The 16920-nt window shown below is 42.4% G+C and overlaps 2 protein-coding genes across 2 annotated transcripts; one reads left to right on the forward strand and one right to left on the reverse strand.

The window, feature by feature from the left end:
- Positions 1-2982: 2982 nt before the first annotated feature.
- On the forward strand, positions 2983-8479 carry LOC131236751 (stromal 70 kDa heat shock-related protein, chloroplastic). The gene is made up of 8 exons (XM_058234158.1): positions 2983-3676; positions 5010-5262; positions 6119-6198; positions 6312-6454; positions 6571-6669; positions 7044-7233; positions 7353-7751; positions 7897-8479. The coding sequence occupies exons 1-8, from the start codon at positions 3107-3109 to the stop codon at positions 8290-8292; spliced, it is 2130 nt and encodes a 709-aa protein (XP_058090141.1). The 5' UTR covers positions 2983-3106; the 3' UTR covers positions 8293-8479.
- A 5745-nt stretch (positions 8480-14224) lies between these two features.
- LOC131236752 (uncharacterized) lies at positions 14225-16377 on the reverse strand. The gene is made up of 2 exons (XM_058234159.1): positions 16209-16377; positions 14225-15119 (listed from the first exon to the last, which is right to left on the reverse strand). Exons 1-2 carry the CDS (start codon positions 16375-16377, stop codon positions 14383-14385), a joined length of 906 nt encoding a protein of 301 aa, XP_058090142.1. The 3' UTR covers positions 14225-14382.
- Positions 16378-16920: the final 543 nt, after the last annotated feature.

Genomic DNA, 16920 nt, shown 5'->3' on the forward strand with positions numbered 1-16920 from the left:
TTATATATCTGTACAGATCAGCTTGTGTATTTTCATATTGGCAAAACTACCCTCGATTTACAGAACTTGCAATCTCCTTAATGCGTTGGATTCATTGTGTTGCCAACCATCATCTTGACCACACGTGGAGCACACCTTCGTGTTTGTTTGAAATCCACGCCGTTCATCTGTCTTTCTAGCTCATTTAAAGTTACCATATAAAAAATGAGGCAGATCTAAACCTCAAACTAGGCACCATGGCAGCAGGCATTTATTTCTCACTCTTTCCCGTCATGTGGCCCACTTGAGCTTTGAATCTGTGTCATTTTTCGTCAATGCTCTAAAATGAGTTGGTTTACCTGATGGACATAGTAGATTTGTCACAAACAATATGTGGCACTGGGAACAGTTCAATGGTCAGTGTTCAATCTCCAGTCTTTCTTGTTCGTGTGGCCCACTTAAGCTTTTTATTTGCCACATTTTTTGTCCCTATGTGCCAAAATAAGATGAAAAATCTAAAAGACGGAATGGATTTATCACAAACATCATGTTGGGCTCCATGTACGGTCTAGTCCCTTGACTTAAATGTCCAACAAGCCCATTGGTAACTTTTAATTAACATGATTTCGTGCAACCCTTACTCCGATAGTACGTTGGGCCCACCTTGTTGTTTATGAGAAATCCTCTCCAAACATCTGTTTTTCAGCTCATTTAAGGGCATGGCCCCAAAAATGAGGCAGATCCAAGGCTCACAATAGGCTCAAGGTATTTTACTAGTGGTCGTTCTTTCCCACTATTTCCTGTCATGTGGTTCATTTGTGCTTCCACTTGCCTCATTTTTGGGCCAAAAATTAGCTCATTTTTTACCCAATGCCCTAAAATGAGCTCGAAGAATAGATGGACCAATGGATTTGCCATGAATAATTTGTAGCCCTGCCATTGTTTCGATGTGACGTGGCCCACTTGAGATTTGTATCTGCTTCATTTTTAGGGTCCTGTCCTAAAATGAGCTGGAAATTAGATGGACGTGGTAGATTTGTCTTAAGCGATAGGTGGGCTGCTCTTACAGTCGGGCATCCCTCTTACCTGCACTCAAGTGTCCAGCATCTCCTGTGAGTCTTGGTTTTGTGCAACCCTCACCACCACTTGCATCAGCCCACCTTGATGTTCATGAAAAATCATTCCCCTCCATCTTATTTATCAGCTCATTTAAAAGCAAGGGCTCCAAAAATGAGGCAGATCCCAGGTTTAAAGTACCCACAAGATGGCCCAAGATATTTCAATGGTGCACATACTTCCCACTGGTTCCTGTTGTGTGGCTCACTCGAGCTTTGGATGTCCTCAAAATTGAGATAGAGAAATAGATGGATGGGGTGAATTTCTCACAAATAAGCTACGGCCCCACCAATATTTCAATAAATGGCATTCAATCTTCAATTTTTCTTGATCGTGTTGGTTCACTTGGATAAGTTTTTAACCGCGGGTGTTCAATCACCACTGTTGCTTGTGGTGTGGTCCACGAGAGATTTGGATCCGCCTCATTTTGGGATCACACAGTTAGAAAAATTGGATGTACAACGTTTATAGAATACATAAATCACTGTGAGCCCACAAATCACCATTCAGACCTGTAGTGTCCGCATGTAATCCCGTGTCGACCCCTCACACAATGAGGTTGCGGCATGAACCATTGAAACAGTGGCAAAATAGGAGAGTTATACTGTAATTTGGAAAAGGTAAAAGTACGAGAAGATATAAGATAGTAATGTGCAATCATTCAAGGATAAAATTGTCTTTTACCCACTTAATGGCTTTATTCATTTGGTGCCCGTTAGTGCATGTGATTATAAGGACGTAGGGTTGTACATGAGCAGAGTTAGCCCGATTAGCTTGCTCGGCCCAACTCGAAAAAGCTTGATTCAACTCGGCTCAAAATTAAGTTTGAGTCGAGTTGATTTTTGGAACTCAAAAAAATTTTGAGTTGAGTTTGAGATTGCTCGAGCTTGATCCAACCCAACTCGAATCGAACCAGTTTGGTGACTTGGTTACTTTGAAATTGTTGTTGCTCACCAAGTGTTCGATGAAATGACTCAATGAAGTGCTACTGGTGGGAAGGAAAGTATTTATATAAAAAATTATCATTTAAAAAAAAAAAAAAATTTATGCTGTTTACAAGGTGTTTGACAAAATACCTATAAAACCACTGTTACTGTTTTACATACATTGAGATTTTGAAGGTACAAATTATGTGTTTGTGAAAATGCTGCATAGGTGAACTTAGCTTGATCTTGACTTGAAGTCAGCTCGATTTGGCTCGAGCTGCTAACCGAACCAAGCTGAGCTGGCTAATTAAGCTCGAGGACCAAGTTGATCCAAGTTCGAGATGGGGTCAACAAGTGGCCGAGCCGAGTCTGAGCTGTGCCAAGCTCGACTCAGTTCGCCTTTGTACACCTCCAATGGGATGTATAAGAAATTGATAGGCAGATTTTAACAAATAGTTTAAAATGGGAGGTTATTGGCTATAAATGAAGAGACGGGCGTCAAATATAAAACTCCCTAAAAAAAATCAAAAAAATGAGTTTAAAATACCACAAATGATACGTGACACACAATTTCACCGTTGCAAACGATCTTCTAATTCTAACAAGTGGGGTCCATTGAAAAAAGTAATCCATGCCACTCGTCTGTTTAGTCCACTGTCGATGTTGATTACTTAAATATCTCTGGATTGGAAGATACCAGTGGCCAGTATCAGGATATCTTTCAGTTGAATATGTTGTATTGCGATTATTAACCGTCCGTATCTGGACCAGACAATAAAATTTTTTATTAAAAAATATTTTTAGTAATAGTTCATCCAGTATGAAAACCAATCTATCAATGGTCAGGATTACCCAAAAAAGGGTCCCCACTTCTGAGGTTGCAAGCGCGTGAATACCGTAAAAATATGGCTGCCACGTACCACATTACTCCTCAGCCATAAAACCCTTACCTCTTATCTTCTTCGCCTCTCTCATTTCTCAGACCTAAACGAGCTGAGAGAAGCCACACCTTCCTTCCTTGCGCATCTCTTCTAGGGTTAGGGTTTTTATTTTTTCCTTCGGAGAAACCCTAATTCCTTGAAAAAATGGCGTCGTCATCGTCAGCACAGATCCACGTTCTCGGCGGCGTCGGATTATCCACTTCATCGTCGAAGAGGACCGGAAGCTCGTCTGCACGGACGGTCTTCTTCGGGCAGGGATTGCACAACGGAAGCTTCGGGGTTCTTCCGCGTTCCGCTTTCCTCAAGATCAACCGCCGCGGCAGCAGCGGGAGGCGATCGACGGGCCCCGTCCGAGTCGTCAATGAGAAGGTAGTCGGCATCGACCTCGGGACCACGAATTCTGCCGTAGCGGCGATGGAGGGCGGGAAGCCGACGATCGTTACGAATGCCGAGGGTCAGCGGACGACGCCTTCCGTTGTGGCCTACACAAGGAATGGGGACCGCCTCGTTGGTCAGATAGCAAAGAGGCAAGCGGTCGTGAATCCCGAGAACACGTTCTTCTCTGTCAAAAGGTTCATCGGGCGGAAGATGGTGGAGGTTGATGAGGAGTCGAAGCAGGTGTCGTACAGGGTGATCAGGGATGAGAACGGGAATGTTAAGCTCGAGTGTCCTGCCATCGGGAAGCAGTTTGCAGCCGAGGAGATCTCCGCTCAGGTATGCATTTCTTGTTTTCCTTGGTTTTTGCTAAGACGCACTGGTAGGAAATTGCTATACTTTATTCTTGAAATGGCTATAGTTTTTTTTTTTTTTATTTTTAACCTTAACATATTGCGGGTTTGGTTTGAAGAATTCTCTGTAGTTTGGACTTCCAATTGTTGGAAAATAAAAGTGCAGCTGTTGGGTGCCTGTTAGAGTGAATGAAATGACTGTCCGAGTTATGCTTAAAAAAAGAATCATGGATTCTGCAGTTAAAGCTAGTATTGGTAGATTTTGATGGTTTTCTCAGTGAAAGTCAGGAAGAAATTTAGTAAAGAATAGAGCAGAAAGGAATTCACCTTCTCCTTGCTATTCAGTTTAGTCTCCTCCATTTTATTTTTTTTGAAGATTGAGAATTTTATTAAGGGAGCCAAAAGCAACCCAGAGAAAAAGAGTAGCAAAACAAAGCAGGCAGAAAAGGAGCAAACCAAGACTAAAACAAAGGGCAGACACAAGGAAAAGGGAAAAAAACCTACGAAAAAGCTATACAACTCAAAACAGAACTACCCAAACAAAAAAGAAGAGAATTGACCACCAAACTAATCCAGCTGATGAGATATCAGTGCGCGATCAGCAGGGTGGAGAGCTAATCCTCCATTTTCTTTTTTGATTTAGTTCTTGGTGAATATAAATTTTAAATATTGCGGTACACCATCTGTACTAGCTTTTGTTTGTTCCTTGGTAAGAAGTGGCAATATTTCTGCTCTTTTGGAAAAAAGAAAAAAGAAGAAAGAAAGATGTTGGTTTATAGGTAGTTCTGGTTATTAGTTTGTCTATGCTTCTGTAATTTTGGTTCCGCATAATTGGTAGTAACTTGTCAAAGTACTACGTTATCCATAGAAGAAAAGAAGTTGGTTTATAGGTAGTTCTGGTCATGAGTTTGTCTATGCTTTTATAATTTAGATTCTCATATATTGGCAGTAACTTGCAAAAGTATTATGTTAGCCATGAAAGAAGTTCATTCTAGTTTGTAAAAATTATAAATTCTTATCGTAGCTCTTGAATGTGACCAGTGAAAATCTGCAATTTTTTAACCCAGTGAGTCAAGCAATTGAATTTTCATACCTGGATCTCATTCTTTCCTCAGAGACAGTTCTGCTTTTGTTTGATCTCTTTTGATGAAGCTTTAATTATTATAGTATGAGAAATTGGATGGCTCTTCTCCCCTTTTACTAATAACATACATTTTTATAGTTACTTCCTATTTGTTTACAGTGGGTTGTTCAAGTGGCACACATTACGTTTTTTTTTTTCTTTGGTATAATATGGAAGTGTGGTTCCTTATGTTCAGGTTCTGAGAAAGCTTGTCGATGATGCATCCAAGTTTTTAAATGATAAGGTCACTAAAGCTGTAGTAACCGTACCTGCATATTTTAATGACTCCCAAAGGACGGCAACAAAGGATGCCGGTCGTATTGCTGGATTAGAAGTTCTCCGTATCATCAACGAACCAACTGCTGCTTCATTGGCGTATGGATTTGAGAAGAAGAACAATGAAACCATTCTCGTATTTGACCTTGGGGGTGGCACATTTGATGTTTCAGGTTATTGTTATGATTTTAAACTCTGCGTTGATGCCCAATCTATTTTGTTGGCTTTGACATGATTACATTACTTGTTTTGTTTGGTCTGCTGACAACATGGTGAGTACTGTGATTGGAATAACTATTGAATGCAGGATGTGGATTACCCGTCACTTGTTTGATTCTATAAACCTGAGTTGCAGTGAGAAACTTATCTACATTCGACCACATACCATGCTCATTTCTGTGTATGTGCATGTGACAGATACTACCTTGCTTGCTAGGAGTCTAGGACTGCTACTGTACAACAAATAGAGCATTATACATTAGCAATATATCCAGTCTTGGCAAGAAAATTAATTGGAAAACTGAAAATTGTCATTGGTGATAGTTACCTTGCATAATTCGGTACAGAATGATGCTTGATGAGTTGAATATGGTAAATTATTAACTTGTTGAAATGGTCCACACACACGAACGATGCACGCACATGCACCCATAGGCACACACTCATTTTTTGGTTGATTTGACTCAACTCGACCAGATATTGGGCCAACTTGCGATGTGTACTCAGTTTTGGCTGAGGCTTGGTTGACCCAACCAGTTGATTCAGGAAATTTGGGTGACCTGAAAACTCAAAGACTTGGCCTAGTCTATGTTGTTGTGCCGTAGTTTCTGACCTGATGTTTGCAGGGTCAGGGTATCATCCATTTTATTGCAGTATGATATTTCATGTTTTAATGTTAATATGGTTTTTTTTTTTTTGTCCACGCACATAAATGTGCTATAAACCATTTCATAACTTGTTACTGCTTGTTGGTAGTGAGCTTCTTTGCATTTCCTGTTGTTTTAAATACTTGCGCTGCATGGATTGCAGTTCTCGAGGTTGGAGATGGAGTTTTTGAGGTGCTTTCTACTTCTGGTGACACTCATTTGGGTGGTGATGATTTTGACAAGGTTGAATTAGTACCTTTCATTGTAATAGGAAGCTATTATTTCTAGAGCTATTGCATGCGATATTGTAGATACCAATTCTGGCATTGATTGATTGTTGGTTTGATTTCAAACAGAGAGTCGTCGATTGGCTTGCTTTGAACTTCAAGAGAGATGAGGGCATTGAACTTCTAAAGGACAAACAAGCTCTTCAGCGTCTCACTGAGACTGCAGAGAAGGCCAAGATGGAGTTATCATCCCTGACCCAGACAAACATTAGGTTAGTTGATTATTCCCCATTTCCAGTAGCTTCATGGTACCTGATAGTTTGTGTTGCATGCTCATGTTTAGTTAACTGTTTTTACTCACAAAGACTTTGTTTCTAATTTTGGCCAGTTTGCCTTTCATTACCGCAACTGCGGATGGACCCAAACACATTGAAACAACCCTTTCAAGGGCCAAGTTTGAGGAGTTGTGCTCGGACCTTCTTGACAGGTATGCAATTTGCAGCTTCATTTCTACATGAGTATTTGGGAAAGAAACAGCCCAATTTCGGTCAATACCTACCTTGAATTCCTGTAATTCGCTGGAACCCCTATAGAAGTCATGGAAGATGGATAGATTAATCGAACACCTTTTTTTCCCGTTCTTTTGAAGGACTCTTTTTTTTGGGGTCCATTTATCAGTTTTGGAATGGATTCTCTAATTTGCTGTTATACAATGCACTTTCTGGGTGTTCACCATATATGGGGTTCAAAGGGCATGTTTTCATTTAGTGCAAGTTGTTTGGGATAGATTTTTGAATCTGTTTATATATTATCATCTTTGGAATTTTTAGTTAAATGAATTTTGGATTTTGCATTTGTCAGGCTTAAAAGACCTGTGGAAAATTCACTGAGAGATGCAAAGCTCTCCTTTAGTGATCTAGATGAGGTGATCCTTGTTGGGGGATCGACCAGGATCCCAGCTGTTCAAGAACTCGTGAAGAAGTTGACGGGGAAAGATCCCAACGTCACTGTCAATCCTGATGAAGTGGTTGCTCTTGGGGCTGCTGTTCAGGTCAGTTCCTGCATTTTCTATGAAAAATTTTCTTTTCTCTTCATTCATTGTAAATGTATCTGCATGTAAGGAAACAGTTTTTCACTCATTTATTATATTATTGGTTCTTCAAATTTCAGGCAGGTGTATTGGCTGGAGATGTTAGTGATATCGTTCTCTTGGATGTGTCACCTCTGTCTCTGGGATTGGAGACATTGGGTGGGGTGATGACAAAGATCATCCCAAGGAACACCACGTTGCCCACCTCTAAATCCGAGGTCTTCTCTACAGCAGCAGATGGGCAGACAAGTGTCGAGATCAATGTCCTTCAGGGAGAGAGGGAGTTTGTGAGGGACAACAAATCACTTGGTAGCTTCCGCCTTGACGGGATACCCCCAGCCCCTCGAGGTGTGCCTCAGATAGAAGTCAAGTTCGACATTGATGCCAATGGTATCCTCTCTGTTGCTGCCATTGACAAGGGAACTGGAAAGAAGCAGGACATCACCATAACTGGTGCCAGCACCTTGCCCAGTGATGAGGTATGCTTTCAACTCTGGACTTGCTGTTTCGCAATCTAACTGTGAGTAGAGACTTGATCATGCACTTGAAAAGAAAGGAAAGAAAAAGAAAAGAAAATAAAAGACGGTGTGTTGGTGATGGCTAAATGAAAATACTAATGTGCAGGTGGCGAGGATGGTGAATGAGGCAGAGAGGTTTGCAAAGGAGGACAAGGAGAAGAGGGATGCCATAGACACGAAGAACCAGGCAGAGTCCCTCGTCTACCAGACAGAAAAGCAGTTGAAGGAGCTGGGAGACAAAGTCCCTGCTCCTGTCAAGGAAAAGGTGGAGTCAAAACTTGGCGAGCTCAAGGACGCCATCTCTGGTGGATCGACCCAAGGCATGAAGGATGCCATCAATACACTCAACCAGGAGGTGATGCAGCTTGGTCAGTCCCTCTACAACCAACCTGGTGCTCCTAGTGGTGGTGCTGGCCCTACGCCTGGGGGTGAGGCAGGCCCCACTGGGAAAACGCCAGATGGTGGTGATGTCATTGATGCTGACTTCACTGATAGTAAGTGAGAATAATTAGCAAAGAGCGCTTTGTTTTGTTTTGTTATCAGTATAGGATATGATTTCGAAGGAGGGTCCTTATTCTTTGAATGAAAAATTAGAGTAGAGGATATTTTGTGTTGGCAAATGCTGACAATAGTAAAACAAGCTTCTTTGCAAAAGCTCTTAAGAAGGAACGAATACAGTATCTTTGCCCGTGTAAATTTCTAGCATGCATACATAACATTGGAGGATGGCCCATCTTAGATCTGGACTGTCCATACATATAATGACCCCACCTTTGTCCAAATGTCTAAATGACCTGTAGAGCAGCCCATCTTAGATCTGGGCTGTCCATTCATTCATAACATTGGAGGCTTGCAAGCCACGCAACAAAAAAGATGCTGATTGATGGGCCTTCCCATCCGATCTATAGCATGCAAAAAATGGACAGTCAATATCAAGGGTAGAAACAAAATATGCGGAATCATCACCCATGAAAAGCCTATTCAGTAGGCCCCACTACACTTGCTTAGGATCTCAAACTGGCACTTTGGTTTATGGTGCTAACCTTCTGATCTGTGGCTCCTAGAGAATGGACAGTTGTAAACGAAATGACCCCACATTCAAAGGCATGCTTTATGTTGGTATTTAATATCTGGACCAATTTTTATCTCCCTGTACTTTAGTGAAAGAGAACTTTGGGTGGGGACCTTTGGGTGGGGCCATAAGCGTAGACCACCCTCGAAGGTTAAGGGTGTGGTGGTAGCTAAGGGGGTTTCTCAAATGGATAGTTTGGAGAGGGAGGGGCTGGCGGGTGTCAGGGGGTCAATGCCTACAGGCCTGACGTCTGTGGCAGATAGATCTGGCTGTCAGGAAATCTAAGGGGGGAGTTGGAGATGTCAGTCGAGAGTCGAGACTTCTATGCAGTTGACACGTGTAGGCTTAGTCACCATCATTGGGGAGAGTGGAATAGGGAGGGGGTAACAAGTGGCCCCTATTTGCCATCTATACCTTCTGCTTCCAGGTCACTTTTTAATTCGTATGACGAGGGGTCTCTTACCTTCCTTTCAGGGGCTGGTTCCCCTTACCCTCATTCAGATTCTTCCCTCCAATCTCCGACCTCTCTTGAATGGTTTCATGCCCCCAGCTTCCTCTTCTATTTTCCTATTTCCCCCAGAAGATGTTATCCCTGCTTTGGATGCCAGGGAGTTCCGTCTTGTCAACTCCTTGATGGTGGATCTCTCTCTTTGGTGGCAGTGCTCAATTCCTCAGGCCTAAGATGTAACGGAGATGGGTTTCCTCAACGTGACTTTGGGGATCGAGACAAAGAAGCCCTTGGTAGAGGGGGTTAGGATTGTTTCCTTAAAAAGATTCTCAGTTGGAACGTGAGGGGTCTTGGGAGCCAGCAAAAGAAGCTTCAGGCAAGGGAGGTTTGTAGAAAATATAAAGTTGGCGTGATCATCATCTAGGAGACCAAACTTTGGCTAATTGATCATGGTGTGGTTGAGTCCATTTTGAGGTGCAAGGGGTTCAAGTGGGAAGCCTTGGTTGTTGTGGGTTTGGTAGGAGTTGTGATTATTCTTTGGAATCCCACAATCTAGGTTAAGGAAGATAGTTGGTGTGGGAGGTTCTCGTTCTCGGTTGTTCCTAAAGATGTTGTGTCATTTTTTTGTTGGATCATCTACGGGGTCTACAGGCTGAACCAGCCAACTCTTCAGCCCTTGTTTTGGGAGGAGTTGTCTGCTGCTTGGGAAAGGTAGCATTTCTCGTGGTTTGTGGGAGGGGGACTTCAATGTGGCTTGCTTTGCACTTGAATATAAAGGGAAGCGTATCCCCAGTAGTATGTAGGGATTTTCGGATTGGGTTCAAAGGCACGAGCCTGTTGATTTGCCAATGGGAGGGGTGAAGTTTACTTGGTCCAATGGCAATGCGAATCTAGTTATATCCAAGTTTTGATAGATTTCTGGTCTCACCTATATATATATATATGTGGTCCAAATGGGTCTTCCCAAACCCATCCTTGACCATTGTCCAATTCTTCTTGAAGTTGATGATGGCAGTTGGGGGCCAAAACCTTTACATTTCCAATTGGCTGGGCATGAAGTTAAAGGATTCTTTGATTTGGTGTCAGATAGGTGGAAGTCTTTGCAAGTTCAGGGTTTCACAAACTTTAGATTGTTTCATAAGCTTAAAGCCCTCGAAGGCAAGTTAAAGGATTGGAGGAAGTAGGTGTACAAGTTCAGGGTTTCACAAACTTTAGATTGTTTCATAAGCCATCCAAGAGTTATTAAAGAAGGTGGGTTTCTGTCTAAGGCTGAGCAGGCGGAAAGGAAGGAGCTTACACTAGGCGCTTAAAAGAGGAAGAAATCAATGGTGCCAGTGATTTAGGGTTCTATAACTCAAAGAAAAGGATAAAAACATGAAGATTATTCGTGGAATTGCTAGCTCTCGAGCTAGATGTAATCAGTGTTCGAAATATCGGTATTGCGTTACGTATCATATCCTTGAGATACAGATATGTATCGGTTATTGCACAGGATATATCGTTTGTATCGGATAATTTATTGCACTTTTTAGGAAACATTGGGGAAATTGTTGAATTTTTCAATGAAACTTCATGGATTGTTAAAAGGGACCTTATACACACTTTTAAATCATAACATCTCAAAAAAAGTGCACATAATAGGTATCCTTTGTATAGGGTCCTAAGCGATGCTTTGTTTGACTGAACTAATACAATTATATTCAAATTGAATGCATACCATTTAGAGCGTATGTGATGATCATTTCATCAAACACTCCTAAATACTTCGAAATTAGTCTCAATTGATAGTTGGTTGAAGGGAAATTTTGAAAAAAAAAATAAAATTTGAATAATTATTTTATTAATTTTTAATCAAAAATTATTTTTATTTTCTAAAAATTGACAAAGACTTAACAAATCAGTAAATCGGCCGTTATCATGCTTAATTTCATATTTGGAGTGCAACATTGCAAGCAATTTGGGAGAAATTTTGAATTTTCTCCATTTTTTTCCAAATCGGACCACCGACATTTAAATTTCGAAATTAGAGTATATGTGATGATCATTTAAATGCTCCTACATACTTTAAAATTAGTCTCAATTGATAGCTGGTTGAAGGAAATTTTTGAAAAAAACATGGAGAACGTGAAGAACCAATGGATATTGAAATCAAAGCTCCAACTATATGATTTTTCATGCAAAAACATGAAAAACTATTGGATTTGTAATCATTTGGCACTGATTTAACATATTTTCCAAAAAAAAAAAAAAGGGATAGAAAATTGAAAATGCTCACTTGATCAAACATATGGGATATATTGGCACTACATGTACATTTCGTATCACACAGGTGGGATACAAGGTATATCATGGGATATAATGGCCGAAATCGTTGATATTTAAAACACTGGATGTAGTAGAATCACATCTCTATCAGTTGGTGGCATGTGCATCGACGGTAAGAACCAAATCTGCTCAATCATTGATAGTTTTTATTCAAGGCTCCTCTTTGAGGAAGATTGGGATCGGCCAAGTTTAAATAACTTGGATGCCGACGTTATCTTGACCAGTGAAGCAGAGGTTCTTGAGGTTCCTGCATCGGGAAAAGAGGCAAGGACTACTCATGGCATTCTGGTGAGGCCTTCCTCAGGGTCGGATAGGTTCCCAATGGCCTTCATTCAAGTCTTCTGGGAAATCCTTAAGGATGATCTGTTGAGTTTTTTTAGTCGTGTTGGCTGCTAAGAGAAATTGGTTCTCATTTCTAAGGGTAAGGGAGCAATGTCTTAAAGACTTTTGTCCCATTAGTTTTATTGGTAGTCCTTATAAGATTATTGCTAAAATCTTAGCCGAGTGGCTCAATTCTATTTTGTCAAAGGTAATCTCTCTCTCAAAGTAAGTTTATCTCTAATAGGCAAATCATTGATAGTGCATTGATCACTCGTGAATGTATTGGTGCCATAGGGACGGTAGTAAAGGGATAGTCTGTAAGCTGGATCTTGAGAAGGCCTATGACCATGTTGACTGATTCTTTCTGGATTATATTCGTGTCTCCCCTGTCAATTTTTCAGTCCTCGTCAATGGATATCCATTTTGCTTCTTTAAAGCATCCAGAGGTCTTTGTCTGGTGGATTCCCTCTCCCCCTTTCTATTGTCTGAGGCCCTGAGTAGAATGCTCAACAAAGGGCAGTTGGTGGGGTTCTTTTGAGAGCTGCAAGGTTGCTAACGCTATTAGCTTTATCTCTCACCTTCAATTTGCGGATGATACACTTATTTTTTGTGATGTTGTGAAGTCAAGGGTGGACATTTTGAGTAAAACGCTTTGAGGTTGTCTCTGGTCTAATGGTTATAATATTTCAAAGTGTGAACTTCTGGGGTTCCATTTGGAGGTGGGGAAGGCACCATGCAGTTACTGAAAGAATGAAGAGGAAGCTGTCATTCTGGAAAGGAAGACTTCCATCTCTGGGTGGGAGAATGGTTATTGAAAGAATGGAGAGGAAGGTGTCATTCTGGAAAGGAAGACTTCCATCTCTGGGTGGGAGAATTATTCTGATCGATTTTGCCTTTTTGAACCTTCCTCTTTACTACATGTCCTTATTTTGTTGTCGGAAGTTGGTTCTTCTGAGAATCGATAAGCTGCATAAGGATTTTCTCTAGCAAGGTGGAGCACAAAAAGGGAAATTCCGTCTTTTGAATTGAGGGGAGGTATGTGGGCCTCTCAAGGAGGGTGGGGCGGGAATTAGAGGGTTAGAGGAGGTTAACTCTGCTCTGTTGGGAAAATGTGTGTGGAGATTTGGGGTAAAGTGTGTGGAGATCAGTTATTGTTGGCAAGTATGGAATCTCCAATTCGGATTGATGGATTAATGAGTCCTTGATCTATAGAGCCTCTTTCTTCCGGAAATTGATTGCTAGGATGGCGGAAAATGTTTTCTCTAAGATCGGACTTTCAGTTGGAAATTGTGAAAGGGTCCAATTATGGGAAGATATTTGGAATAGAGTGGAGTCTACTCTTAGATCTGGTTTCCCTCGAATTGCAAGCCTGTGCTCGATTTAGAACATCTCAGTTGCCAGGTGTTTCAGGTCAGGATAATGATGGTGTTGGGCTTCCCCCTTGTTGCTGTATCCTTTCTGATGTCGTAGTCAAGGACTTGGCTAGGCTTTCTCGCTTACGTGGGAGGCATCTGCCCCAATCCAGCTGTAAAGGATGAGTTGATCTGGTTGAGAGATTGGTTAGGAGGATTCTCAGTTCGCTCCTTCATCAAGGTGGTCTCTGGTCCTACTTTCATATGGGCTTCGTCTAGCGGTATGGAGCCCCTCCGAAAGTAGCTGCGCTTGCGTGGCTCGCCGGTAGGCATTAGTGCTTCCAAATGTTTCTCCTTTGTTTGAAGAATGAGCAATCAGTGGAGCATTCCTCCATCCATTATCCTTTTGTGAAGGGGGTTTGGGATGGCATTCTTTCAGCCTTGTGCTGTGTCATACCAAGGTGTATGGAGGGGGGGCTCTTCCTGTCGTGGCATGAACGGGTCCCTGATCCAAAGATAGGCTGAGTTGGTGGCTTGCCTTGCTTGCAGTTTTGTGGTCTATTTGGCTCAAAAGGAATAATAGATGCTTTAGGAACAGTGGCGAGTCCATAGTTATCATTGTTAGAAAGATCTTATTGCTGTTAGGGATTGGTTCCCTAACCTCTTGGGGGTTGGGTTGTTGTGGTTCCTTGCATCCTTTTTTCTGTTTTTCTTAATGTTGTCTTTTGCCTTGTGGCTTCTTCAATTATCTCCAAAAGCACACCCATCTCAACCTTCAAATCTCTGACCATAATGATACAATAGAAATTATAGAATACCCCTCCAATGTGTCATAAGACAATAGTTTTGTTACTCCCTCAAAACCAATGCAAAAATCCAGTATAATACAAATAAAAAAGTTTTTCAAAAAAAAAAAAACAAAAAAGAAGATAATTTGTTATACTTTTTTACATATGCCCAGTTGAATAAAGGATCACCATCTCTATTTCTCTCTCTGATTTCTACTCACATCTCTGTCTCATGGAACTTCCCCATTTCTGTTTCCCGGTACTTTCAAGAAAGTTTCTCTACATCTCAGGATCCACCATTCCTGTAAACGCTGCTGGATCCTTCCATGTGTCCGTACCCGATGCGTCCGCTGCTTCCACCTTGGTGGTGTCCAATTGGTACGCAGTATCTTCTGGCTAGCTGACCAATCTGGTACCTTGAATTATCGCTCCGCACTGTCTGTAAATTCCCTGCTTGCCTTCCCAACCTTGACTGGATACGTTGGTGTTGATGGTGGTTGGGTTGCTGCGCAGTGCTAAGTAGATTTGGGGAGCTGCGAACCCTACCCAATCCAAACTCTTGGGTCTTGTAGCGGCTAATAGGCTCGGTTGCATCTCCGGTGCTGCTTTTATACATTGTAGCATCATTATTATTAGAGTCATGGGAGTAGGTGTCTGGTCCAGTGGACCTAGGCGACCCTGCTGAAGAAGATATGCTGAAGACTGGGTGGCCCACATTGCTAGTTGTCCTCACGAACCCATTGATAGCGTCTATGTAACGCTGCTCCAGCACATTGGTTTCCACTGTTCTGGAAGGGATGTGGTTCTCGATCACTACTGGATTGGAAGGGAATAAGAACGCCCGGAGCCTCGGAGCAGCACTGTTCCTTGATAACATGGTATCGTGGCGGTCGTACTCGGTAAGCATGTGCTTGATGTCCTCGTCGCATGTGACAGAGACTAGGGCATCAAGGTCTTCCGGTACCAACTGGTACTTGAGGATACCTTCCACGTTGAACAAGCTAGCCAGCTTCTTCATTAGCTCTGGACATTCAGGAGGGGGAAAAAGAAAAAGAAAACGAACAGAACTTTTATTTGTTTTGGGTGAGGATTTGAGATTGTGATCTTTGAAATTCATGGATTTCAAATCTTCTCTGTTTGATTTTCGCTGAGGGCTCGTTTGGCCGGTCGGATTGGAAGGGATTGGATGGTATTGGAAGGGATAGGAAGTTAAATCTCGGGATTGGCCGGGCGTGCCAAACAGAGTCGGTGATCTGATCCCAATCCCATGGATCTTAAGGCAATCCACTGACAACACCATCATTACCTTTAAATCCCATCCAATCCACCTTAATCTGTTCAAATTTGCCTGGGACGTGTTTGGTTCGAAGGATTGGAAGGGAAGGGAAGGTTTAATCCCGGATTGGCCGGGCATGCCAAACAGACTGGATATAGCAATCCAGGGATAGAGCAATCCCATGGATCTCAAGACAATCCACTAACAACACCATCATTACCTAGAAATCCATGCCATCCACCTTATTACCATTCAATCCCTTCTAATCCCTTACAAAAGTTAGTGAATTTCCCATGAGCCCTGCGACCTGGTCCTGCTCTGGCTTGCCCAGCTGGAAATGGCATGGCCTAGCCGTTTACAGCATAGGGTGGGCCTAGGTTGGCCCATTTCATGCTATGATCCTGTAGCAGATGTGGATTATGTCCTCAAGCCTTTTGTTTGGATGGTCTGTCCACAGATAGGTGATCCAGACGGTTGATCAGATGGCCTCACCGGTATAGATCATACTAAAAAATCAGCCCGACTGGGTCCTCGCAATTGATGCAACTTTGTTTTTTTCCCCTGTCGGTTTAACAAGGGCTAGGATCGCTCAATGGGGTCTCGCTAACCGTGCAGATCATACATCCATGGGCCCCACCTGTTAAAATGGAAGGCTCAAGTATACCATCCATTATCCTGAGCTGGGAAATGTTCATGACCGTTCAAATTCAAGGAGCGAAATTTCGAATAGATAGATGGGCCACGTGGCATCTGCGATGTGGCCCACCTTGAGATAAGGCATACACGTGAGAAAGGTGAAAGAGGAGGGAAAAAAGAAGAAAAAAGAAGAGGCTTGCCTGAGAAAGTGACATTACGAGGGACAGCCACAACACGGGTCTCGCCACCCACGTACTTGAGCAGACCGTCGGATGGCCTCGGCAGTATCTTCCCGCCGTGGCTGCACAAGAACTTCACCCTATTCCTCGGCGATGACAGGGCCTCCTCGCTCGCTCCCGCAATCCCCATTCCTTCCCGATAGAGTCGCCGATTAAATCCCTCGCACCCCTCTCTAGGAAATCCCCCGATCCGCAACTGGAAGTTCCACTCGCCGGAGCTATTGCCGATGAATTCTCTCCGAGTAATCGACGAGGAATGCGATTCTACTTTCTACTCGAGATTCCGGTACGAGTCAAGCTGCGCTTCCAATCAACGCCCCGTTACGCTCCTGAATATGAAAAAGATGAAAATATCGGATTTTTGTCTGACTCTTCCTTCTCTCCGCGCCATGGAACGGTAAAAATTAAAAAAATAAAATAAAATACACATTCTAGTTTTATAACCATGATGATGATGATACTGCCCCGACATGCGATGATCCTGACCGTTCACCTATTGTCCATCTAAAAGAAATGTTTCTAACTCACCTGACAGGTGCTGATCGGTTCTTAACATAGGGGGACGAGTGAAGAAAAAGGAAGGAAAAGATGATAGTCTTCTTTCAACTGACACAAGCCTTCAATCCACAAGGTAAAATGCTAGCCTAAAAATTGTTCCTTTATACCAACCAAG

Source organism: Magnolia sinica, chromosome 2, assembly GCF_029962835.1.
Source record: "Magnolia sinica isolate HGM2019 chromosome 2, MsV1, whole genome shotgun sequence".
Taxonomy (NCBI): Eukaryota; Viridiplantae; Streptophyta; class Magnoliopsida; order Magnoliales; family Magnoliaceae; genus Magnolia; species Magnolia sinica.